The 25,007-nt window shown below is 38.8% G+C and overlaps 2 protein-coding genes and 1 long non-coding RNA gene across 3 annotated transcripts in view; 1 reads left to right on the forward strand and 2 right to left on the reverse strand.

Moving 5' to 3' along the window:
- Positions 1–10,459: 10,459 nt before the first annotated feature.
- sst1.2 (somatostatin 1, tandem duplicate 2) lies at positions 10,460–12,263 on the reverse strand. Its single transcript, XM_056243317.1, has 2 exons — positions 11,949–12,263; positions 10,460–10,730 (listed from the first exon to the last, which is right to left on the reverse strand). Exons 1-2 carry the CDS (start codon positions 12,099–12,101, stop codon positions 10,521–10,523), a joined length of 363 nt encoding a protein of 120 aa, XP_056099292.1. The 5' UTR covers positions 12,102–12,263; the 3' UTR covers positions 10,460–10,520.
- A 3,404-nt stretch (positions 12,264–15,667) lies between these two features.
- Positions 15,668–25,007, reverse strand: part of col4a3 (collagen, type IV, alpha 3) — a 35,235-nt gene continuing 25,895 nt past the window's right edge. The window contains exons 29-52 of the mRNA XM_056243316.1: positions 24,875–24,969; positions 24,411–24,561; positions 24,147–24,260; positions 23,838–24,005; positions 23,629–23,718; positions 23,382–23,516; positions 23,118–23,216; positions 22,951–23,040; positions 22,701–22,840; positions 22,461–22,587; positions 22,229–22,309; positions 21,977–22,078; positions 21,856–21,903; positions 21,579–21,764; positions 20,845–20,975; positions 19,831–19,903; positions 19,638–19,709; positions 18,138–18,263; positions 17,955–18,053; positions 17,343–17,555; positions 17,032–17,209; positions 16,481–16,595; positions 16,201–16,373; positions 15,668–16,053 (exon numbers count right to left, since the gene is read on the reverse strand). Of these exons, the coding sequence (XP_056099291.1) occupies positions 15,984–16,053; positions 16,201–16,373; positions 16,481–16,595; positions 17,032–17,209; positions 17,343–17,555; positions 17,955–18,053; positions 18,138–18,263; positions 19,638–19,709; positions 19,831–19,903; positions 20,845–20,975; positions 21,579–21,764; positions 21,856–21,903; positions 21,977–22,078; positions 22,229–22,309; positions 22,461–22,587; positions 22,701–22,840; positions 22,951–23,040; positions 23,118–23,216; positions 23,382–23,516; positions 23,629–23,718; positions 23,838–24,005; positions 24,147–24,260; positions 24,411–24,561; positions 24,875–24,969 (2,876 nt within the window). The 3' untranslated portion in view covers positions 15,668–15,983. The remainder of the gene's footprint in view (positions 16,054–16,200; positions 16,374–16,480; positions 16,596–17,031; positions 17,210–17,342; positions 17,556–17,954; positions 18,054–18,137; positions 18,264–19,637; positions 19,710–19,830; positions 19,904–20,844; positions 20,976–21,578; positions 21,765–21,855; positions 21,904–21,976; positions 22,079–22,228; positions 22,310–22,460; positions 22,588–22,700; positions 22,841–22,950; positions 23,041–23,117; positions 23,217–23,381; positions 23,517–23,628; positions 23,719–23,837; positions 24,006–24,146; positions 24,261–24,410; positions 24,562–24,874; positions 24,970–25,007) is intronic.
- Positions 17,493–22,110, forward strand: LOC130077907 (uncharacterized). The gene is made up of 2 exons (XR_008805850.1): positions 17,493–17,572; positions 22,001–22,110. It is a non-coding gene; the product is annotated as an uncharacterized LOC130077907 (long non-coding RNA).

Consider the following 25,007-nt stretch of genomic DNA (forward strand, 5'->3'; position numbering starts at 1 on the left):
GTAACAGAATGACAGCCAAAGGGACAGGGATTCGATTTAATGTCTTGATATCCTCACATCTTAGCCTTTCTTTGGCTCTCAGTGAGCCATCCACTGACCGAACAGGCTGTGTGTTAATGCATCTGTCTGCCTGTAGTATACATGTCTGATCTTTATGGAAATGAGAGATGTGACACACTTCAAACTGTATTTAAAATGGTTTGAAGGCGTATCACAGAAAATACAGTATCTACTCAATGAAGGTCAGGTGATCTCCCTCCCTCCATCCTTCGCTCTTTCTATATCTCCTTTTCCAAATAGTCAAACTAGCTTTCCCATATGACAGTATAATGGGTTTCACAACAGAATATTTTAACATGGATGTAGTCATCAAATCTGCTTCAAGCATCATTTAATGAGTCTAATCTTTTGGTGTGAAAATAACACAGACACTTTATTCCACAGCCTCAGAGCACTAAAATCAAAACATAAGAAGTATGTAAAATATAATAGCGTTCACTGAGTAATTAAAAAATTAAACGATGACACACCACAGCGTTAAATATGGAAAATTTTATTTAAAATGGTCCAATTTGATAAAAAAAAAGGTTAGTGAGGACTGGTGAATCAAAAATTAAACAACATTAAAAATGTGAGCTCATCACTTGGCAACACGACACAGCAGAAAAGTATCTCTAAGAAAGACATTTGACAAATAAAATGTGAATGCACCAACTAATTAGAACTAGAAAAAACAATATTATGAAATATGAAATATTGTTTAATTTTGACATATAAATATAAATATTTAATGTTTTGGATTATCATGTCATGACATAAGCACTGAGCCAAAATATCTTTCTGACCCTCAATGACCCAATTTTTCAAAACAGAAACATCACAACACAATAGAGGAGTCCCTCCAAAGGGTTTTAATGATGGCGGTAAACATATTGCAGTTTTACAGCAGAAGCAGTTGATTGTACAGTCTGGCTTCGGTTTGTCCTACAGTAATTTTCTGAAGCCTATGAGTCACAGAGGAGGTAGAACTAGCCGTGTGATCACTTTAAGCGAGTTTAAATGGGGATTTGGAGGCAGAAGTGGACATATTTGTGCTGGCTCATTTCTCTAATGTTGTTTCCCTGCTGATGGTGCAGTGTGCTGGTAATGAAGTTAATTTAATGTCAGTGTAAAATGACTGGGAGGCGACACTTTTCACTGCCTTGCGCTGAACACTTTCTTAGTAGATACAGGACCTCATTAGAACTTTGTTGTGGTAGAAAACTTTCAAATAAGATGCAGAATTGAAGGTCTCTTGTGTAATGCAGATAAAACACACAACAATTATGATAGAAACCACGTACCAGTGTGCTCCGCTGTCTGCTGTGGTTCTGCACCTGTGATGAATATTCAGCCTCACGCCAAAATAAATCATATTTTATCTGAGTTGAGAATGGGAGTTTTGCAGTCTATATTGGATGTGATTTCATAAAAACTACTGAGGAATAGACCTCATTCACAGCAGCGCCATCTTTGATTTTTAAAGGGAATGAAAGCGAGGCTGTGAGGGATAGACATACAGTAGCCTATTTTGCCAAAAGTATTGGGACACCCCTCCAAATCATTGAATTCAGGTGTTCCAATGACTTCCATGGCCACAGTTGTATAAAATCAAGCACCTAGGCATGCAGGCTGCTTCTACAAACATTTGTGAAAGAATGGGTCGCTCTCAGAAGCCCATGAATTCAAGCGTGGTATACCGTGATAGTTTGCCACCTCTGCAATAAGTCCATTTGTGAAATTTCCTCACTACTTAATATTCCACGGTCAACTGTTAGTGGTATTATAATAAAGTGTCACGGTAGATCTATTCTCTCTTCTAGTCTCGTGTTTATGTTGTTGTATGAGTGCACATGCGTGTGGGCGTGAATGATTGGTATTCCTGATCCGCTCCAGCTGATCATCATCACATCACCAGCTGAAATCAATCTCACAACTCCATATATACTTCCCGCTGTTTCCTCATCATTGTCAGATCGTTGTCTTGATGTCCTCGGTGTTGGTGTTCCTGTGTCCTGTTCCGCCTGGTGTTCCTGTTCTTCTTCTTCTTCTTCGTCGTCGTCGTCGTCGTCGTCGTCATCATCGTTGTCGTGTGGGTTTGGGTCGTCGTTTCATCGTCACCTCTTCACTGCACTTCTTCACGGATCCTGACCATCGAAGTCCCTGCGTCACTTCACCATCGGCTGTGTTCCACTATTCATTTATTAAAAGAGTAACTCGCTTTTGCTTCCCGAATTTCATCCAGCAGACATGACATAAAGTGGAAGCAATTGGGAACAACAGCATCTCAGCCACGAAGTGGTAGGCCACATAAAATCACAGAGCAGGGTCAGTGCATGTAGAGGCTCACAGTGCACAGAAGTCGCCAACTTTCTGCAGAGGCAATAGCTACAGACCTCCAAATTTCATGTGGCCTTCAGATTAGCTCAAGAATAGTGTGTAGAGAGCTTCATGGAATGGGTTTCCATGGCCGAGCAGCTGCCAATGCAATGCAAAGCATTGTATTTACACTGTGGTGTAAAGCATGCCGCCACTGGACTCTAGAGTGACGTGTTCTCTGGAGTGACGAATCACGCTTCTCTGTCTGGCAATCCGATGAATGAGTCTAGTTTTGGCGGTTGCCATGAGAATAGTACTTGTCTGACTGCATTGTGCCAAGTGTAAAATTTGGTGGAGGGGGAATTATGGTGTGGGGTTGTTTTTAAGGGATTGGGCTTGGCCCCTTAGTTCCAGCGAAAGGCTTCAGCATACAAAGACATTTTGGACGATTTCCCAACTTTGTGGGAACAGTTTGGGGATGGCCCCTTTCTGTTCCAAAATGACTGCTGCTCACCGGCGCACAAAGCAAGGTCAATAAAGACAATAGATGAGCGAGGTGTGGAGGAACTTGACTGGCCTGCATAGAGTCTTGACCTCAACCCGATAGAACACCTTTGTGATGAATTAGAGCGGAGACTGCGAGCCAGACCTTCTCGTCCAACATCAGTGCTTGACCTCAATAATGCGCTTCTAGAAGAATGATAGAAAAATTCCCATAAACACACTCCTAAACCTTGTGGAAAGCCTTCCCAGAAGAGTTGAAGCTGTTATAGATGCAAAGGGTGGGCCAACTCCATATTAAACCCTACAGATTAAGAATGGGATGTCATTAAATGGCATCTGTCTGTCTAATGTATGTCTATCTATCTATCTATCTATCTATCTATCTATCTATCTATCTATCTATCTATCTATCTATCTATCTATCTATCTATCTATCTATCTATCTATCTATCTATCTATCTATCTATCTATCTATCTATCTATCTATCTATCTATCTATCTAATATATTACATACAATTTCATTCATACTTTATTTATTAAATCAGTTGCCAGAAAATGATACCAGAATTGTTTTAATTTTTACCTCACCCTTTAAATATTTAGACCCGAGAGATTCTCTCTCTCTGTGTGTGTGTGTCAGTATTAGCTGTGTGATCATGTAATAGACCATTTGACAAAGCCATGGTCTGTCATCATTTCAGTCAGCTTCCATCAGCATCAAAGCATATGAAAACACACACAACACACACACATGCTAAAGAGATCTTTATAGGTGGCCTAGCAGTGGGGAGAATGTTAAATGGAGTTTATGAGATGAATGGTAGGGAGTGTTTAAGGCCTCAAAGGCTAATGGACCAGCTCAGTGTGTGTAGACGGCATGCTGGTCTTCTCAAAGCACACATAAACACTTAAACGCACACACCACTGTGTTTAAGAGGCCGTGCTGTTTTCCTCTAAAACGGATGAGTGATTGTGATTTGTGTTGTTTGAATAATTATTTGATGATTGCCTGCATCGTTCACTGACTAATGTCCTCATGTAGGCCTACATATTCACACTCACTTAAACACACACATTTATCTATATTCAGGACACACTATAAACTTCTGTCATGTTTTGAACAGTCAGTCAGCTGGACTTGAAGCCCGAGCTTCACGTCAGTCCTTCCGAGCCTGAGCTTCACGTCATGCCTGCTGATCCTGAGCTTCTTCACGTCATGCCTGCCGAGCCAGAGACTGTTCAGTGTTCACGCCATGCCTGCCGAGCCAGAGACTGTTCACTGTTCACGTCATACCTGCCGTGCCTGTGTCTTCGGATAAGATGGCCGCCGTGCCTGTGTCTTCGGACAAGATGGCCGCCGCACCTGAGTCAGCTCTGGATGAGACGGTGCTTATCATAGTCACCACGGCTATTTTGTGTATGTGGGCAGCACACATTTCGGCTCCAGCCCGTGAGCCCTCACTCAAGATGGCCGCCGCCACGCCAGAGCCTCCGGTCGTCATGGCCCTGACGCCAGGACTTTGTCATTATATCCACCATTCCTGAGTCCCCTCATTTGAAGTCAAGCCAAGTTTCCCCTGAAGATTTTTTGTGGAGGGGCTATAAGGTCCAAGCTCTAGTGGATACAAAGCTTGGCCCAACATTAAAGTCATCAAACATGTCTCTGTTCTCGGACCCATTGGCATCAAGTCCAAGTCCAGCTGTTCAAAGTCTGCAAGTTCCAAGTCTGAGTTTGGGTGTTCCAGAGATCATGCCACTGTCCACAGTACTTTCAGTAGTGGCCACTGCCTTGCTGTGTGTGTGATCCACATACACCTTTTCAGAAAGGTCAGCATCTTCTACATCTTTTACTGAGGCAGAGGCCATAGAGACCATTCATGCACCATGCCTGCTTCACAACAAGTCCACAGAGGCTTTTACTGAACTGCCCATGTGTCATATCATGTTCAATGAGGTTATCTATGCCAACGGTGTCACATCCAAGGAGTCAGTCCTTGCCAGCCATGTTATCATGAATGATGTTCAGGTTCCTAAACCACCATGGCCTTCGGATCCAACAATTCATCCAGTTCAAGAATCTACAGTCCAAGCCTGTTATCGCTCCACTGTCTAGTCCTACCTCTACTGCATGGACCAGGTCCACCGTTGTTCCACAGTCAAGGTCTGTCTCGATGCTATGATCCAAGCCTGCCTATGTTCCATTGCCCAGGTCCTACCACGCTCCACGGCCCAGGCCTGCCATTGCATGATCCTGACCTCATTCCACTTCACGGGCCTGGCCCTCCATCCCTCCCCCTGAACTGCCTCTTCTCCACCACCCTCCAGGACTTTTTGTTTATGTTCTTGTGCTGTTTGGGTGTCCGGAGGCACCCTTTAAAGGGAGGAATATGTAAAGATGGTGTTTGGTTGGGCTCTTTGTTTTCATGTGTCATGTGATCCCCACGTTTCCCTTGTGTTCATGCCATGTGCTTTTGTCTTCATTTGTGTTACTTTCTCATTGGTTTATTGGTCTCATTACATTCAGGTGTTGCTCATTAGTAGATGGTGTATTTACAGACCTGATTTTATGTGTGGGAATCTAGCTTTGTCATCTTTTGATGCTGTAGTCCCCTGCTCTGAGTTTCATGTTCATGCCATGCTTTACCTACTCAAGTTTATATTTAACTTATGTTTATTTCTAAGTGATTGCTTTGTTGATACACTATTATGGAATAAACTGTATTTGGGCTCAAAAAACGGACTCCACTTCAGTGGAATCGTTACATATACCTGCATTTTATATTAAAGTTATGTTGTTTGGGAGCTGTAAACAGTTTATCTATCTCTGTTTGTTTTGTTATGAGTAAGAAAGTGTGAATAAGCATAAGATAAACATGCTTTACTTTTAATCAGCATTTCAGAATTGCACTAATGTGCATTTCCTATGCGTTTCTATTTAAGTCATGTTCACTTTAAATATGCATGGTTCGTATGGTTCTATGTCCTATCTCGTGATCCGTAGTCTACAGGAAAACTCTTGCATTTCACACGCGTGTTAAGCGCTATGGTTTCAAGTCTGTTAAAAACACTGCCTTTCAACCGTATGTCGACTTCTTGTGTCTGGCGTAGCATCGTTGGTATGTATATCTTGTTTTGTGAGATTGTCTGGCGTTATTATTTATTATTTTTGACAATAATTTAAGTTGTAGAGTAATCTGGTGATAGTCTGTTATGTGAATGCTAGCTCTCGCGTGTGTCATTTGTTTATAAGTTGTACGTTAAATGTGTTATAATGACCTGAATGTTGTTCACATGTATTTCTGCTCTTATATTAATGTAAAATGAGTACAAACGAAATGCAACGGTAATAGTGCAAATTAGCCTTTATTCATGTGGAGTTTACGTTGAATGAAAGTTGGTGCAACGCTAATTTGTCCTTGCTATTTTGTGTTGCAGTTTCACAGTTTTCTCTAACTCCAATAAACCTGTCGAACTACGAATTAATCTTCAGAGTCTTGGTGTGGGGAAAAAGTTTAGCTGGCCGTCAGGATATTAAGTAAACATATCGAGAAAGGCATAATATATCTATCTATATAATATAATAAATATATCTATCTATATAATATAATATATCTATCTATCTATATAATATAATATATATATATATATATATATATATATATATATATATATATATATATATATATTACTCACATTTTATTTTCGCATAATACACAATACAACTTATTTTAATTCCCAAAAGAGGTTTTTATGGAGCGAATTATGTGCCAAAACCTCACACACACACAAAAGGTGTTTTACTCACACCCAATGATTCACAAACAAACTCAATGTGGTTTGTAAATACAAAACATCACTCACAAACTAATGCATATTGTTCTGCAAATAAAAAACGTACCTATCAAACAAATACAGTATGTTTTACATATACATAGAAACGTATTTCTTCAATGACAAAAATATCATCCAAGTACAAACTAAAATCTTTCAAGTACAAAACAAAATTCTACAAGTACGAAACAAAAACCTTCATGCGCTAAGATAGGGGATCAATTTCGCGCTAGTCTCTCGGAAGAAACACTGATGTGAAACGCGTGCTTGCCTTTGCCCATGGGAAAATGAGCGGTGAACAGGTGTGTTTCTTTCTTACTTTATCTATAATTTACCTTATTGAGGTTTTGGTAAATGTTTATTATATAGACAGAAATCCACATTAGCACTTAGTAGCACTCCACTCTAGGATAAGGGAATCTATAAACTGAAAGCTCTGCCATCATGTTGCTTTTTACATTTTTGTAAAAACGTTTCATTTACTGAATGAGTCTATTTCTTTCGTTCTCCATAAATTAATGAGAACATTTCATTTAATTGAAAGGGTCCCACTTATTCATTAATTTAGTTGGAATTCAGTCAGCGTAACTGTTAATGTAATAAAATAATGAATGAACAAAACAAACAATATACAATTGTTTCTTAACTTCCCTGTGACGTATTGCCCAAATTATTATTTTGGACAGACAAATGAAACCCTCCTTTCAATTAAATTAAATGTTCTCATTAATTTATGAAGAACGAAAGAAATAGATTCGTTCAGTGTACATAATCACTAATTTAGTAATTTCACACGCGTCTTATGTAGATTTTTTTTTTTTTAAAGCAACATATGATAGAGCTTTCAGCTTAGATTCCCCTATCCTAGAGAGAGTGAAGTGCTACTAAGCGGTAATATGGATTTTTGTCTAGATGTAATAAACATTTTGCAAAAGAAAACCTCAATAAGGTTAATTAGATAAAGTAAGACAGAAACACACCTGTTCACCGCTCATTTTCCCATTGGCAAAGGCAAGCACGCGTTTCACATCAGTGTTTCTCCCGAGAGACTAGCGCGAAATTGATCCCCTATCTTAGCGCCATCTACTGTTCTAGAAGAGGAAGTTGCTCAACTGCATTTGTGAGAAAATCTGCCTGGACGCGGAAAAATAGTGTCAAAAGTCATGTGACAGTTTTTCGTACTTGTAGAATTTTGTTTTGTACTTGTAGAATTTTGTTTTGTACTTGTAGAATTTTGCTTTGTACATGAAGGTTTTTGTTTCGTACTTGTAGAATTTTGTTTTGTACTTGAAAGATTTTAGTTTGTACTTGGATGATATTTTTGTCATTGAAGAAATACGTTTCTATGTATATGTAAAACATACTGTATTTGTTTGATAGGTACATTTTTTATTTGCAGAACAATATGCATTAGTTTGTGAGTGATGTTTTGTATTTACAAACCACATTGAGTTTGTTTGTGAATCATTGGGTGTGAGTAAAACACGTTTTGTGTGTGTGTGAGGTTTTGGCACATAATTCGCTCCATAGGGTTTTGTCATGTTTCTAGATTTTAGAACTTCTGGCAAATGTTGTCCTCATAACACACATATGAGCTGGAGAGTAAAAAAAGAGGTTTTCTTTAACTGTCTCTCAAAAGCAGATTTAAAATCGTTTTTTACTTTTTCGGTAGCTCAACAGCAGTTTGGCAGAAATTAACCAGCTGACACGATGACTCATCACGTTCAATGTAGCACAACTAATTGGTTTGATTGACAGCTGTAGATACAGTGGGTGTGTATCTCCATCTGACCAGATTGAAATTAAAGAATAGTTAAGTAACAAAATACCATATAAGCTGCACTGCAATGAATTGGAATGACTTTGGCTGTGTGCCTATTTCTCATCATTTATTTTTACATGCAGAAGGTCATAAATGATGAGTCTTTTGTTTGGAGAGCTTGACACGTCACTGGCTTTGCTAGAGCTGTGTGGACAGCGAAGATACACTCAATTCATGTTTTGGGCCTATTGTTTTCCTCATAACAGAAGGATTGTCTGATATTTGTGTTTTGTTTTTAGCTGGATGAGGGGAATTATGAGGGAATAACATGGAAAATCTTTGTGTGGGTGCATGTGTGCATGAGAGATATAAATGCTAATCTTTCCTTCCTACAGTATACAGAGGAAAATATTATTGATCTTTTATAGTTTTGGAGACCTTTTCCATTAAAAAATCATAACTATTACAATTTTACAATTATTTATATATATATATATATTAGTAAAAACTAGGATATAATAGGCTATAAGTTTACACTGGTAGAATTTGATGAGGAATATTTGAGTTCATATTCCAGAACTTTGATTGCAGATTATGGCATCTGAGCACAGTTTGAGACATTATTGTGATTACAGGGGTAATTTACTCAGGAGAAACATCGGAGAAGCAGGAGACTTAAAAGTCTCATTTGCTTTCCATTTGATCTCATTTCTCACTAGGAGGAATTGAAGATATATTTCTGTAGGATTTTTTTCTTGAGAAGCACTTTTGTTTTTGCACTTATTTTCTCCTGATTGGCTCAAACAAGTATAGAAAATGTCACATAAACACAGATACGCACATACCATATGGTTATTCTAATGCAAGTTAAATGAGCATGACGTATATAAGACACAGACTTGAGAAAATGTGTGTAGGCTACTCGGTAAACACAGCAGCAGAGGGCCGTTTATGCATGACGGAAGTCTCTTCTCAGGCTTGCTAATCAAACAGTCCAGATGTGTTGAAATATTTGCGGTCCTTTCAGGACCATAATTAAATAACAATTACAACTGCCTAACAGCTTTTTCCACCCTGTCTGTGCGTTCGTGCGCGAGCCTCAGGGACAGAGCTCGAGTCATGGAGCAGTGTGTGTTTTCACAGACAATAACACGCTAATGAAGATGCAAACTGGAGAACCAACTGCAAATGATCCGTGTGAATATTTGTTCTCTTCAAAGATGTTCCATCAGTCATGCGTGCTCGTCCGGTTCTTATGACGGAACGGTGGGCCCCAGCTAACACATTTATGTTCTAAACAAGTTGTGGGAACAGTGATTTTTAATGTTTAACGTTAAAATATCCGGTTATCTTGTCGTGGTAAGAACATATAATGTAGTTATTTTCCTAACGTTATTGTTTCACAATATATACCATTCTTTGAACGTTTATTTGTAATATTCCAAGAAGTTAAACATTAACGACCATCAAGTACAAATAACATCATAAGGATGTCCTGAAAATGTTGTTCTAAGAACATTTCTCACAACATCATAATCGCATAGCTATAATATTACTAAGAACACACTATAGGCTAAATGTTATTTGAAGAACATTTTATCTTAACATTTACATAACCTTTACAAAACATTAGTGAAAGTTGTGGGAACATTCCCTGTTAGCCGGTGTCCACAAGCATTCAGAAGAGAATGGTGTGTCATTTTGGTGTGTCGTGCCTCTCACCATGATAAACAGAATAATGATGAAATAATCCTTAATGCCTGTTAATTACCACTAATCACCACTGACATCACTCTCTCTCTCTCACACACACACACACACACACACATCATTAATGCTATGTTCCCTACACAAATAGTTCAAAGAAAAGACGGCATATAATACCTCATCATCATATTCACATCATCCACCACAAAAAAAGCCCTTTTATTTGTATTCTTTATTTTATTCTTTATTAACTTCCTATCAGTCGATTGACTGACAGAAACAATTAACTGGTGATTTGACCACAGCGGTTATTATCAAGAGATTTGAGAAGTAAATTGGCAACTTCAAGTGAGGGGCTCAGCAGGAAGTGAAGCCCTTCCAGTAGAAGTTTTTGCATCCCGCTTTACGTTCCCGAGCGGGAATGTGGTTCGAGCTCTCTGCCGAACGTTCTAGCTCCACACGCAGGCCCTCGTTTTCGTCCACCGTTGAAATATCATTCTCATGCATCTCCATTTCAGGCATGGAGAGCAGGGAAAGGAGTTCTTCGACGTCTTTCTTGGTCCAGTCCTGGGAAAACATATGATGGGATCAACATTTAAGTTCATTCCCCCCCCTCACTTTCCCTTTTATTTGGATAATAAACACTGTCTAGTAAAGCTAATGGTGTGCATTCGTTTAGATTAACGTATGAGAAAACCCAGAAAAGCCATTTTGTATTTATAGGGGAACGTGCTTTTTGATTAGAGCTAAATGTATTCCATTAACTCAAAGTTCCTGTATAGTAAAAGATAATGCATTTACTTGCCAAGATGTAAATGAGAAAAACAGAGGGTCATTTAGAGATGTGTGTGTGAGTGTAGGAAAAGGAAAGAGGGAATGGAAGTAATGATGTCTTCCTATAGAATTAGAATATAGTAATTTCCCATTTAAACATCTAGGAGAATGAACTAGAACATTAAACAAACTGAACATTTCAACAATCTGAAACTGAAATAGTCCTGAAAAGGATAGAAATCGAACTATGAAACTGTCATTATTTACGTTTTTATATATATATATATTTATTCTGCAGAACACAAGATATTTGAAAAAATACCTTAGTGTTGTTGTTGTTTTTTTTGTCCATAAAAAGTCAATGGGTTCCAATGATGTTTTGATCTCTATTAACTTGCATTTTATGGACAAAAACAGCTAAAATATTCTTAGTGTTCCGCAGAAGAAAGCCAGTCAGTACAGGTTTGGAGTGAGTAAACCACAATTTTGGGGGGTAAACTATTTACGCTATTTATGACCATTTATGTGTATTTAGAAAAAAAAGTCTAAATTGATATTGGAATATAATGCAAGTTAAATATTTGAATGTGGGATGGCAGGACTGAACATGCAGATAATTCATTTGAACAGATGGTAAAAAAAATATGTCCTAGGAACGTTTTGCTAATGCCCCCATTAAGTTCTCAGAACGTAAAAAACATCTTTTTTTTTTTCTTGGTTATTTGAACAAGATTATTTGATCATTTTGCAAGTATTATTGAACGTAACATTTGAAAGTTCTCTGCACCATCTGGAAAAAAAGTAACACATAGTATCATTTTCTCAGAAAACAGAAAAACATACCATGAATAATGTATAAATAATATTTTTGTGCTGTTTTGATAATGTTACTAAAGACCAGATAACTTAGAATGAACATGCCGGAAGATTTTGAGAGAAATTTGGCAGAAAGTTCTGATAACGTTCCCTGTTAGCTGGGCCACTCAATGTCAATGCGCTTTCGAGACTCACCTGTGTAGCCTGTCCAATCGCTTTTGCTCTCTGCAGAAGTCTGCGATGGCGGAAGTCCAGGTCCTGTTCTAGATGGGAGTCCGCACTGCGACCACACAGCACAAGAGACAGACCCAACAGGGCCAAATAACACTTCAACTCACACAGTCTCATCTCAAACCTCTGTTTTCCGCTTACAGAGTGTCTCTTCAGAGCTGTGGTTCTGGTTCTGGACCCTCGGAAATCCCAAGCGCTCTTTTTAAACTCTCCCTCCTCTCGTATTATTGACTGACAGCTGCCCAGGTTGCTGGGTGATGGTGGATTGTGAAGTCATAAAGCATTAAGATTCTTCTGGTCCCACACTAATGGGAGACACTCTCATTAAGATAAGGCAAATGAACGAATTGCGACTTGACAATGGGAGCTACAATAAAAGCATTAGAGACTGAATGGATTTGGGTTTGTTCAGCTAATCTAAAACAAATACAACAGAGAAATGCCTGGGTTTGCGTCTCCCTCGCTCTGAAGCGCACGCCACGGCAGAAGTGAAGGATAAAAGGTTTATTAACTTAATTGATTCTGAGTGAAGAGTTTAATGTGTCTTTTCTTGAAGTGTTAACACAAGAAGGAAGTGCGTTTGTGCTGTTGAGGACATATTCCATTCCCTTTGAAAAAAGATAAATGAATGAATTAAATGGTTTGTGAATTCTGAATTTGAGATTCAAAGCATCGATGAACGATAAAGTGACAGGTGTGATATATAAATCAAAGCCCAAACGTAACAAGTAGAAGACAGTAGAAGAACCGTTGCTTTTGCTTGAATGAAGCCATTTTGTGTTAAATGAATCCAATGTTCATACAGATTGCCTTAAATGTGAATTTATTTGGATTTCTGACCATTTTATGTCCCACATTGTAGCATTTAGTTAGAAACGGTGGCACTGGTGATTTTGAGTGCGAGGTGACATTCCAGTAGTGCTTTACTGCAAGTGATGTCCTTAAGAGATCACCACCTAATACAAAAACGAGTGCATTTTGATAACAAATGTTTATAGATACTTTTCAAAGCCAAACTCAAAATCATATAGTGAAATGTAACACAAAAACATTGGCACTAGGCATTCAAAAAGAGATTCTGCCCTGACATCTTGTGGTCAGCCTTAAGCAGTCATGACTTACTGAAAAGGCAAACAAATCTCAAAACCAGGTTACATAAAACAGATAGATAGATAGATAGATAGATAGATAGATAGATAGATAGATAGATAGATAGATAGATAGATAGATAGATAGATAGATAGATAGATAGATAGATAGATAGATCTACATCTTTACATTTAGTCATTTAGCAGACGCTTTTATCCAAAACGACTTACAAATTAGGACTAAATTAAAGCGAGTCTTTGTGGAGAGGCAAAAACAACGCAAGAAATGCTTAAAATACAAAGTGCAGGCATTTCTCAGAGTAGCATAAGCCAGACAAGGGAGGATTAAAAAAAAAAAAAAAAAAAAAAAAATTTTATGAGGTTAAGTGCTCACGGAAGATTGAAAGATTGATCTTCATCCAAAAGATTATTTATTCAATTAGTGCAATGTTACTACACATCCAAACACAATAATCATTATTTATGGACTGAATTAAGGGGACAAAAAAAGTGTCATAGGCCAATTAAAACTTGGAACTGAGATTGTGATCCTATACATTTTCTACAGAAATATTCAATATATACACATTGTTTTGGACCAAAAACCATTACAGCATTTTAAATTATACAGTTCTCGAGCTATTAAACACTGCAGTCAAAAAAAAAAAAAAAAAAAGAGATCATTAACTTCAAAACTAAATGTGTGCAATCATGTTTTTAGTTGCAATTATGAAACTGCAAAACACAGTGTTTGTGATTCATATGGACACACAAATCACACGTTCAGCCAATTCAGCTTCCCATCATTCAGTACAGAAAAAGACAAGAAATATACACCCGACTGAGTGCGACAGACCTGCAACAAAGCAGATTATACAATGAAGGCAGTTTTCATATTTTATGTATATTAAGACTACACTCATAATTTTTCAATGGATTTGGCAAGCTTTTACATTTAAATTGAACATGAGTCATCAGGAATTCACATACTGTAATGACTACACACATACACACGTTTTCTCTCAACGTTTCTCAAGTTTCTTTTCCTAATAGCACCACTACCTCTGAGTCATTCAGAGTTAAATATGAACAAGCTTAAATATGTTTTGCAAAACAAAACTTCAGCACAAAAAGCTATTTCAAATAAGCTTTGCACAAACAATTCAGAGAAATTCAAAGAAACAGACTTTGATTTTTTTTTCTTTGAATAAAGTTCCAAAAGCAAAGTAGATATAGCAATGTATTTGTATACTAAAGCGGTCAGAAAATCATTGTGAAATTATAAGCATGCCTTGCTTACACTGAAAATTGCACACACTGCTTCAGACACATGCAAAATACTTGAGATATTTAGGCAATTCCTTAAAGGATGTATATTATAAAATAAATGTGGAGCTTGGAAGAATGACAATTATTTACTACGCATTATTGTTTAATAAATTAGTAACACATGAAGATAATATGTGTTTATAGAGTGTTAGTCAGGAAGACATTAATGTGTAATAGTTAACTATTAAAATGTAGGTATTTAAACTTTAATTACTAAACTATTTCTCAGTAGCATTGCTAAAGTGTAGATTACCTATTCTGTTTCTATTCGTTTTAAATACTGAATTAAATATACAGTTTATGCTCAATATGAGCAACCTGAGCTCAAACTATTATTCATTGAGTGCATGTTTCTCAATGCATGCTTGAATCTTGCCAGGAGGGGAAAAAAGTATTTTCTAATGGCTTACAGCTGCTATTCCCACACACAAAAGTCATTCATAATTAACTACAATTGAAAAATAGTTACACTTTAGAGCATGAAATCTGTATAGTAATGAGAAGTAGCATAACTGAAGTCACCCAAAATCCTGATTTTCCGTCTCAGTTATAAGTAAATTTGAGTGAAAAACACATTTATAAGTGCTGGACAGGACACAGAGGACAGAACGCTGAAGAATCCTTAGCTGGGATTAACCTTGGATTTCGGATAGAGCAGATCCAATACAAAGAACTTCCATTGTTTTGTTTGTTTTTTGTTCCTAAAAAAGTTAGAATCAACTAAAGGTTGGAATACACTACACAACTTTTCAAATCTGAACAGATTTTAAAACATTAGGCATGATGATACACATGACGACTTTGTAAATGGTTACAGAGAAAAACTGGACTTCATTCTCTAAACGGATGAGGATCATGCACTACCAGACTTCCAAGTCATTTGAACACAACAAACACACGCCTCGTTGTTTAGACGCATGACAGTTTAAACAACTGTTGTAGCAAGAAAAAACTTTGGATGCAGCCTTGGGTGGGTAGACGTGGTCAGTATGGACTAAGTGGGAGTTAGAGGTGATTCTTGTTTTATTTGTGCTGATGAGTCACATATTGAGGCTAACTGGTTACGCATGTTCTGTTAATTCACTTTTGTATTGTTATTGTATTTGCATTGCAACACTGGTAGATAGAGGACAGCTTCGGTTTCAGTAGCGGTGCGGCATACGCTATGATAAGTGTTCTAAAATCGGCTCGTGTTTTGATATCCTCCGACTAAATGGAATCATGTCTGAAGCTAAAAAATCAGAGTCTGTGCCTATCATACAACTATTGTCGCCTCATCTAAACTGCAAATGGGGGCAAAAATCTGAGCAAAAGTTGTGCAGTGTATTCTTAAAAGTTCCGATTGGGTGAAATATGTTTAAAAATGACCAGTTGCTCCACCCATAAGTGCATCATTCCACTCGTTGACTGTTTCACAAGGAACAGCAAACATAATGACAACTCACTCATAACCAGTTGTTTCCAGCTGAAACACTTGAGGGCTGACTTCACGGATCCTACCTACGTTACACAAGTCATGGAAAACTGACAAGTGGAAGTTCATAGTTCAAGTCTCATACCAAGGTCACCTCTGACCTTAAGGCTACTGCTTCATACAGACCCGACAGCGGCTGATGATTTCTTTCTCTCTTGCTGTCTGTTGGACAGGCACACTGAAGAACAAGAAATAAGGTAAAGGTTCATTGATGTTGTTTACTTAATATAATAGTATTTTTAAAACTATGCTTTAAATTTCAGAATCGCCCATTTCATCTAAAGCGGATTCAAGAAAAAATGGTTAACCTTCTAAATCCGTGTACCTGAACATTCTGCTTGGGTCAAGTGATGCAAGCCAGTAGCTGTAGGAATCAGGATAGAAGTTACAGGTGCCACGACCATGACACTCTAGGAATGGAATCTTCCGGAATTCTTCCAGGCAGGATCCAGGTGAGACGAGGGGTTGTCCGGAACCTTCTGCACCTGCCCCCGTTTGCTAGGATGGATGGATGGATAGATAGATTATGAACATGAGCTAAATCTTTGATTTTGATGTCATGATGTCCTTACTGCCATACTTAGTAAAAATTGTCTGCCTCTTACCATTGCAAAGGAGTAACCTTGCCATAGTGGAAGCCATCCTGTTGGACATTTTGGGATATTAATGGTCTGGCTGTGAATTGCTATTACATTAGCTGATGCCTCACACACAGCACACCTTTGAGGAGGAGAGAGAGAGAGACAGTTGAACTCTTCTGTTTGTATTAATATTATTATCGTATTATCTATCCACAGATGTCTTAAAGGGATACTCCACCGTTTTTTCATATTAAACTATGTTATTCCCTTAACTAAGAGGAGTTGATACATACCTCTCTCGTCTCAGTGCGTGCACTCAATCGCTCTGGCGCGCGAGACACTTTGATAGCACTTAACTTAGCCCAGTTCATTCATTAGGATCCAAACAGAGAAGCGACCAAACACCTCCACGTTTTCCCTATCTTAAATACAGTTTAAATACGACCAAGAATGGTGAGTTTAATATGAAAAAACGGTGGAGTATCCCTTTAAAGTTTAACACAAACTGACTCAGCCATTAAGAACAACAGGTATAATAATGCAAGTACTACTGAGGAAACACAGGCTGTGTTTACCTGCTGATATACTGTGCCAATGTATTTCCAAAAATCAACTCCTCGTTTGCAGACTTCGGCGTGTCTGTAGACAGCCAATAGGAGTAATCATTTCGAGAGGCGTAGCGACAAGTGTCGTTATGATTACAGACCAGGAAAGGCATGGTGGAAAACCTTGGCAAACAGCTTCCCAGAGTTCCTACAAACACACAAGCAACCAGATTGTGAAAATCTGAATTTTTGTGCTCAGATTTGTTGTTTAAATGTGTCCATTTGCATTATGTGTATTTGTTTGAGAATTGTCGTATGAATGTTCTGTCTGTGTTTCATGCCTAAGTCTTGTCCGTGCCCGCCGTTATTGCCGTTGATGAAGAGAAGCGAATATCCAGAGTACAGACGTTTTGACCCACTAGGACAAACTGGTACATTGATTGTCTGGCTATGCCTGGTAAAAAGAAATCCGTCTCTTTTCCCATTTCCTTGTTTTCGCCCAGGTGGACCCTGTGAGCCCTTGGCACCCACTTCGCCTGGCAAACCACAAGGACCTTGAAAGGCAAACAAGGTTGTTTTTTTTGTTTGTTTTTTTACATGATGGCATTTGACTTTTTTACTGGGAATTTTGGACATATGTCACCTAAAACAAGTTTTTAATGGATACTTTCAGCCAGCAAGAATGCAATAAACTGATCGAAAGTAACAGTAAAGACATTTATAATGTAACAAAAAAAAATATTGCAAATAAATGCTGTTCTTTTAAAACTTCTATTCAACAAAGAATCCTGATCATAAAATGATACATGACAATATTACCCTAGTGAAAAATAAATATATCCCAAAATACATTTGAAATACATTTATTTTATGCTAAGTTTACTATAAATACAATTAGCTATAGTTCAAATAGAAAAGTCCAAACTTCTAGGCGTACCATTTTTAAGACTTACCTTGTTGTCCTGGTGGGCCAGTGTCGCCCTTCGGTCCAGGGCTCCCCTTTGGTCCAACACCTCCGTCTGCACCTGTATATCCCTTCTGACCTTGTGCTCCTAAAAGGTGGGGAATTATGCAAATACAAGATGTATTCATTAAACATCAGAGAAAATTAGATCATTGTGTTTGTGGCGTTGTACCTTTTGGACCTCGTAATCCTTTAGGTCCAAGTTCTCCTGGTTCTCCTCTCTCCCCGACTTTTCCAGGCAAACCAGGGTCACCGGAGCTAGAGATGACCTCACCCACAGCATCACAACCTTTTGGCCCTAATTAATCATTACACAAAAAGAGGGGAAACATTTTCAGATTTGCTCGTAAAATAATATATATATATATATATATATATATATATATATATATATACACTCACCTAAAGGATTATTAGGAACACCAGTTCAATTTCTCATTAATGCAATTATCTAATCAACCAATCACATGCCAGTTGCTTCAATGCATTTAGGGGTGTGGTCCTGGTCAAGACAATCTCCTGAACTCCAAACTGAATGTCAGAATGGGAAAGAAAGGTGATTTAAGCAATTTTGAGCGTGGCATGGTTGTTGGTGCCAGACGGGCCGCTCTGAGTATTTCACAATCTGCTCAGTTACTGGGATTTTCACGCACAACCATTTCTAGGGTTTACAAAGAATGGTGTGAAAAGGGAAAAACATCCAGTATGCGAAAATGCCTTGTTGATGCTAGAGGTCAGAGGAGAATGGGCCGACTGATTCAAGCTGATAGAAGAGCAACTTTGACTGAAATAACCACTCGTTACAACCGAGGTATGCAGCAAAGCCTTTGTGAAGCCACAACACGCACAACCTTGAGGCGGATGGGCTACAACAGCAGAAGACCCCACCGGGTACCACTCATCTCCACTACAAATAGGAAAAAGAGGCTACAATTTGCAAGAGCTCACCAAAATTGGACAGTTGAAGACTGGAAAAATGTTGCCTGGTCTGATGAGTCTCGATTTTTGTTGAGACATTCAGATGGTAGAGTCAGAATTTGGCGTAAACAGAATGAGAACATGGATCCATCATGCCTTGTTACCACTGTGCAGGCTGGTGGTGGTGGTGTAATGGTGTGGGGGATGTTTTCTTGGCACACTTTAGGCCCCTTAGTGCCAATTGGGCATCGCTTAAATGCCACGGCCTACCTGAGCATTGTTTCTGACCATGTCCATCCCTTTATGGCCACCATGTACCCATCCTCTGATGGCTACTTCCAGCAGGAAAATGCACCATGTCACAAAGCTCGAATCATTTTAAATTGGTTTCTTGAACATGACAATGAGTTCACTGTACTAAAATGGCCCCCACAGTCACCAGATCTCAAACCAATAGAGCATCTTTGGGATGTGGTGGAACGGGAGCTGCTTCGTGCCCTGGATGTGCATCCCACAAATCTTCATCAACTGCAAGATGCTATCCTATCAATATGGGCCAACATTTCTAAAGAATGCTTTCAGCACCTTGTTTAATCAATGCCACGTAGAATGAAGGCAGTTCTGAAGGCGAAAGGGGGTCAAACACAGCGTTAGTATGGTCTTCCTAATAATCCTTTAGGTGAGTGTATATGACACAACAAACTGCAATGGCTTCTATTTTAATATGTTAATATGCCAGTATATAGAAGATCACCTTTAATTCCAGGAGGTCCTTTACAACCTTTTAATCCAGGAAGCCCAATTGGACCACAATTTCCTTTTTGGCCTATAATGCAAGTATAGAAAAACTTTAAATAAAATGAATATTTATCTACCAGTCAATTTATTACATTAATTGAAGATTTATTTACATTTCATTAAATTCCAATTTAATTAAGATTTCTTACCAACTGGTCCAACACAACCCAATGGCCCCATATTTCCTTTCAGTCCCTTGAAACCAGGATATCCATCTCTCCCCTGAAAATATACAGTACAGTTTATCCCAGGTCTGGGTCTAACAAACAAACTCCACAATTTATTCAACAATAAATTCTATGTGAATCAGATTCACATCAGTGCTTTAAAGGCCCACTGAAAAGCCCTTGGAATGCGCAGCTTTGTATGATGCTTTGACATGATTTCCACTGAAACAGGATGCTAAGGCGGGACATATTGAATGGCTCCTCCCCCTTTTCAAATAGCCAATAGCGTTTACCTCACAGACTACAAGTCGTACTTGACAGCACCATGGAAGCGAATCCGAACGCTGATGATACGTTAGATTCTAAAGAGCATTTGATTGGATAGAAGATGTGATGAGAAGCTTAAGTCTGTGGTGGTGTCATAAAAATCCGCGATCCATTTTAGCAGAAGTGAGAGACTATACGTTTTGAATGCTTATATCTCCTAAATGCCAATGTTTTGGAACACACCAGCTTATTCATAACCGTAAGGCTAACATACTAAAAGCAAAAAAACTTAAATTTTGGTTTTAGGGGGCCTTTAATTATTAAATAAATCTAAAACTAAAAGTCAAACTATTAAAATTATTATTATCGATAATTGAAATAAATCTGAAATAAAATATAAATATTAGATGAACTTGAAATTGCCTCGGCAACTAACTGAAACAAATGAAAATATAAAAATAAAATCTAATTCAAAATATGAACAATATTAAAACACTATAATAGTATATAAATAAATAATACTAAAATAACACAGATTCACATTTTCAAATCTAAATAATAACTATAAATTATTTTGAAAATGGCGGTTCTTCAGCTAACAGTAATTATTAGAGAATATTTCTTCCTGGTTCTGCAGACTTAAATCTAAAGATCTAAATATAAACAACTTCATAAAAGCCAACAATATATCAATAAATTGATGGAGATCTACTGTAGTTGAGCACTTACTGGTTCACCAAGAACACCTCTATCACCAGCACAACCGGGTGGCCCCACAAGTCCCTGGGGCCCGTCACTGCCTTTATCTCCCTTTAGGCCTGGACCGGGGTCACCAGGAGGACCACATGGTCCTCTGAGACCTGTATTTAAAAATACACAGAAACAACAGAATGTGATCAGTAATTAATAGCAGGTTGAGAATAAACAGTAGCAGGCTGCTAAGCACTATAGATGTTGCGAGAACCATAAATATGACATTTTTCATGAAGAATCTACATTTAGTCTATTTATTTACATGCATTGTCAGGACACATTTCCAATTAGATTAATATCAAACCTAAAGATTGGTGTCTGCACATAAAAACTCACTACCACAAAACCAGGGTTTTGCTGGTGGTAGCCAGTGTCTTGAGTGGCTTTTAGTATGTTATTGTGGTATCTAGGGTCTTTAGGTGGTTGCTATGTCATTGCTTTAGACCTACAAAATAAACCACCCCCAAGTCTCTGTTTTTCTCTATGTTTCTTAATCATCCACCAGGTAAAATTCAGGGTAAGTCTCCACCAGGTAAGTCTGACCACTTAGAAAAGCAAGAGCACACCTCTCTCCGACAAGCTTGATAATTTGAGGTATCTTTCATGTCAGTAGCAAGTATAATGGGCTAAAGGATTTAAAAGAAATGTTAAGCCTTGGTACGATCAATAGTAAGAAAGCACATTACTAATTATAAAAGATGACTAATCACCTGGAGGGCCAGGTAATCCATTAGGTCCTCGCTCCCCTTTTGGACCACTAATACAGACACCAGGTGGCCCTGGGTACCCTTGTCGCCCCATATCTCCTGGTTTGCCCGGAGGACCAATAACTCCAGCTGGACCGCAGGGACCTGGTGGCCCACATGGCCCTGGGGGTCCACAACAGCCTTTAATACCTGAAATTAATCATACACATAAAGTGTTAGCATGGATAAGTGATTAAGATTTTGCATGTTAGAAGGGTAGGCTTTCTAATCGTGGACTTACCTTTCTCACCCTTGATGCCAGGTGGGCCAGGATCCCCATTCTTAGTGCCTAAAAGAACAAAATAAAGAATGATAAGAATATTCCTTCATGTGAACGTGTGTGTTTGTGTGTGACATCTTACACCCTCTATCTCCTTTATCTCCAGCAGATCCTGGAATGCCATCTCTGCCTTGAACTCCTCGATATCCTGAAGACCCAGGATCTCCAGCTGAACCAGGAACACCTTAATAAACAGAGATATATGACTGGAAAAAAACAACAAACCAGTAGTGTGATTTCATCATGTTTTACAGAATATGTATTCTTGGTGTTATATGTAAATTACAATACATTTAACAGAAGGGGATAATTTAATGCTAGAATAGGATCGTACCTGGTGGACCACAGGGCCCTTCACATCCAGGTGGACCTGGAAGCCCATCTAAACCCTCATCACCAGGAGCTCCTGGAGGTCCTAACAATGTGACATTGGATAACAGGATAATACTTCATGTGTCTTTGAGAAAGTGATGGGATGAATATATATATATTGGAAATGATATATTCAACAATATTTCAATGAGTATTGAATTAAAATGACTAAATTTTACTGTATAAATGAATACCTGGATCTCCTGGTAATCCAGTTTCGCCTCTTTCCCCAGGAACCCCTGAGAAACCTGGGAGACCATTTGTCCCATATATACCCTTGTCACCCTTTTCCCCTCTACACCCTGGAAAGCCTGGCTCACCCTTACAGAATAAGAAAAAGAAAGCAAGGGAGTGGGTCCTGGGTTAGGGTCCTGCCTTAAAAGGCAAAAGCCACTTTTTTTCAACAATGAGAATTGAACAATGGAAATTGATACCTTCTCACCAGGTAGTCCTGGAAGCCCTGGCCCAGGGGGGCTGGGTTCACCTTTGATCCCCTTTGGTCCATTTGGCCCTAGGACACCAGGAGTTCCAGTCCCCCCACGAGCACCAGGTAAACCTTTGAAGCCTTTCACTCCTGTGGGACAAACACACACATTTGCATATGTGAAACGGCTTATGGAAAATACATTTAAAGCATCATGGTGTTGAAACAAGGGTTAGATTGACGAGCGTTTATGAACTTGCCTGGAAACCCCATAACTCCTGGATCCCCAAAGTTTCCATCAAGACCCCGATTTCCTGGAAGCCCATTCTGGCCAGGGTCACCAGGATGGCCTGGCAAAAAAGAAGGTTTGTACATATGGACTATGTTCTAATGTGGACAGCAAGGTTTTGGATTTAAGCATCTATACCTGGTGGACCAGGAAATCCTGGAACTCCATTCTTCCCACATTGTCCATAGTTGCCTGGGAATCCTAATTCCCCTTTAGAGCCAGGTAGACCAAGAAGACCTAAAACAAATGGAGGATGTTTAATATAATGTCTGAGAAGTGTTGCAAATTCCATCAACAGGGTTGAGCTTACAGAAAACGAATCGAGGAACAGACAAACTGAATGTATAGACATAAATGCTTGTATATTTAACAGAAGTGGAAACCAGATGTTGAAAGGGTCACCTGGTAGGCCAGGGTCACCGGGATCCCCTGGACACATAATATTTGATGCCAGTCCCTTTGGACCACAGGTCCCAGGGTCTCCTGGTTCCCCGGGTTTTCCTGTGTCACCAGGCACTCCATTCCTACCCATTAAACCTGATGACAGACCATAACCATCATTAAAATATGTCTAATTTTACCAATATAAAAGAAAAAAAGCACCTTGAACAAAAATATTTGCTAGATTTGTATGTGTGCATGTTTGAACCTTTAGGTCCCGGGAGCCCTGGTGGTCCAGGATTTCCATCCACTCCAGGTGGACCAAACATTCCAGGACTACCCTGACATCCCTGTGTACCTGAAACAAAACAAAGCACTTAGAAAAAGCTTCAATTGGTTGATGTGTTTTGGAAAATATAATCTGTTTATTAATTGTTTGACCAGTCTCCATGTTCCAAAAACTTGGAAGTTAAGTACCTGGAAAGCCCGGAGAACCATCCCGACCGTGGAAACCTTTTGGTCCCCGGATACCAACCAAACCAGTCTGTCCAATTTTCCCAGGTATCCCAAACACACCTTGCATACCAGGTAAACCCATTCCAGGTAATCCAGTTTCACCTTTTGGCCCCTTCAGCCCTTGCAGCCCTAAAGACAATATATGTCACAGTGGACACCATTGTGGGGATTTGTACAAACTGGTATCTTGATAGTGACCTATGCCATCAATTATTTAACTTTAATATCTAGTTATAAATGTTAATATCTACAATTATTGGATTTTCTTACCAGTGGGTCCATCTAGTCCTCTGATGCCTGAGGGCCCTTCGTCACCTTTAGCTCCTGGCATACAACATCCTGGAACACCAACTTCTCCTGGCAAACCATCCAGACCCAGTGCACCTGTGTGAACAGTGCAGGTGAGAGATGGACTATACTGTATACTGTAGATGGACAGATATTTTGTGTGCATGTATAGCTGTGTATATTGCATATTCCTTAGGGAAGAATTGTGCTTGTGTAATTAAATGTATTGGCATGGAATCCACCAACCACGGTCTCCTGGTGGTCCATCCCTTCCTCTTTGACCTCGACATCCTGATAATCCAGGAGGGCCAGAGATTCCTGGTACCCCAAGACACCCTTCATCTCCTGGCAGGCCTTTCCGACCCTGGGGCCCTGGGGAGCCGAATGTTATTTCACCCTGTGTATGGAATTTAAATTAGGATGGAATTTAAATTTATTCTGATTTAAAAAAACACAACTGTACTCACGTCGTCTCAATTAAATTATTTTTTGCTAATTTTACTTCAGAATTGTGAAAACTTCATGACAAACACTTTTGATGTAAAGTTCTGTCCTCATTTAGTCACCCTCATTTTGAGGACTGTTTTTTACTTTTCAGTACAACAAAAGCATACAGTGACCACTGTCAAGCTTTAAAAATGTCAAAAACTCAGTATAAAACATGATTAAACTGGTCCATACAAATGGACACTATATAACAAGTCTATGACCTTCGTGCCTGGCATTCCTGGTGGTCCTGGAGGGCCAGGACGGCCTACACATCCATAACCAGGTTGACCTGGCTTCCCTTTCACACCCTTATCACCTGCAACAATGAGAAGAAATTGCAATCAGAGAGGAGTG

Source organism: Rhinichthys klamathensis, unplaced genomic scaffold (genome assembly GCF_029890125.1).
Source record: "Rhinichthys klamathensis goyatoka isolate OS25496 unplaced genomic scaffold, OSU_Roscu_1.1 h1tg000786l_1, whole genome shotgun sequence".
Classification (NCBI taxonomy): domain Eukaryota; kingdom Metazoa; phylum Chordata; class Actinopteri; order Cypriniformes; family Leuciscidae; genus Rhinichthys; species Rhinichthys klamathensis.

What these genes read in the sequence shown, in the direction of transcription:
- sst1.2 (XM_056243317.1), bottom strand. Translation starts at nt 12,101, where the DNA reads ATGAGACTGTGTGAGTTGAAGTGTTATTTGGCCCTGTTGGGTCTGTCT. An exon ending in CGATTGGACAGGCTACACAG is followed by an intron (nt 10,731 to 11,948) that starts GTGAGTCTCGAA and finishes ATGTTTTCCCAG; the next exon opens with GACTGGACCAAGAAAGACGT.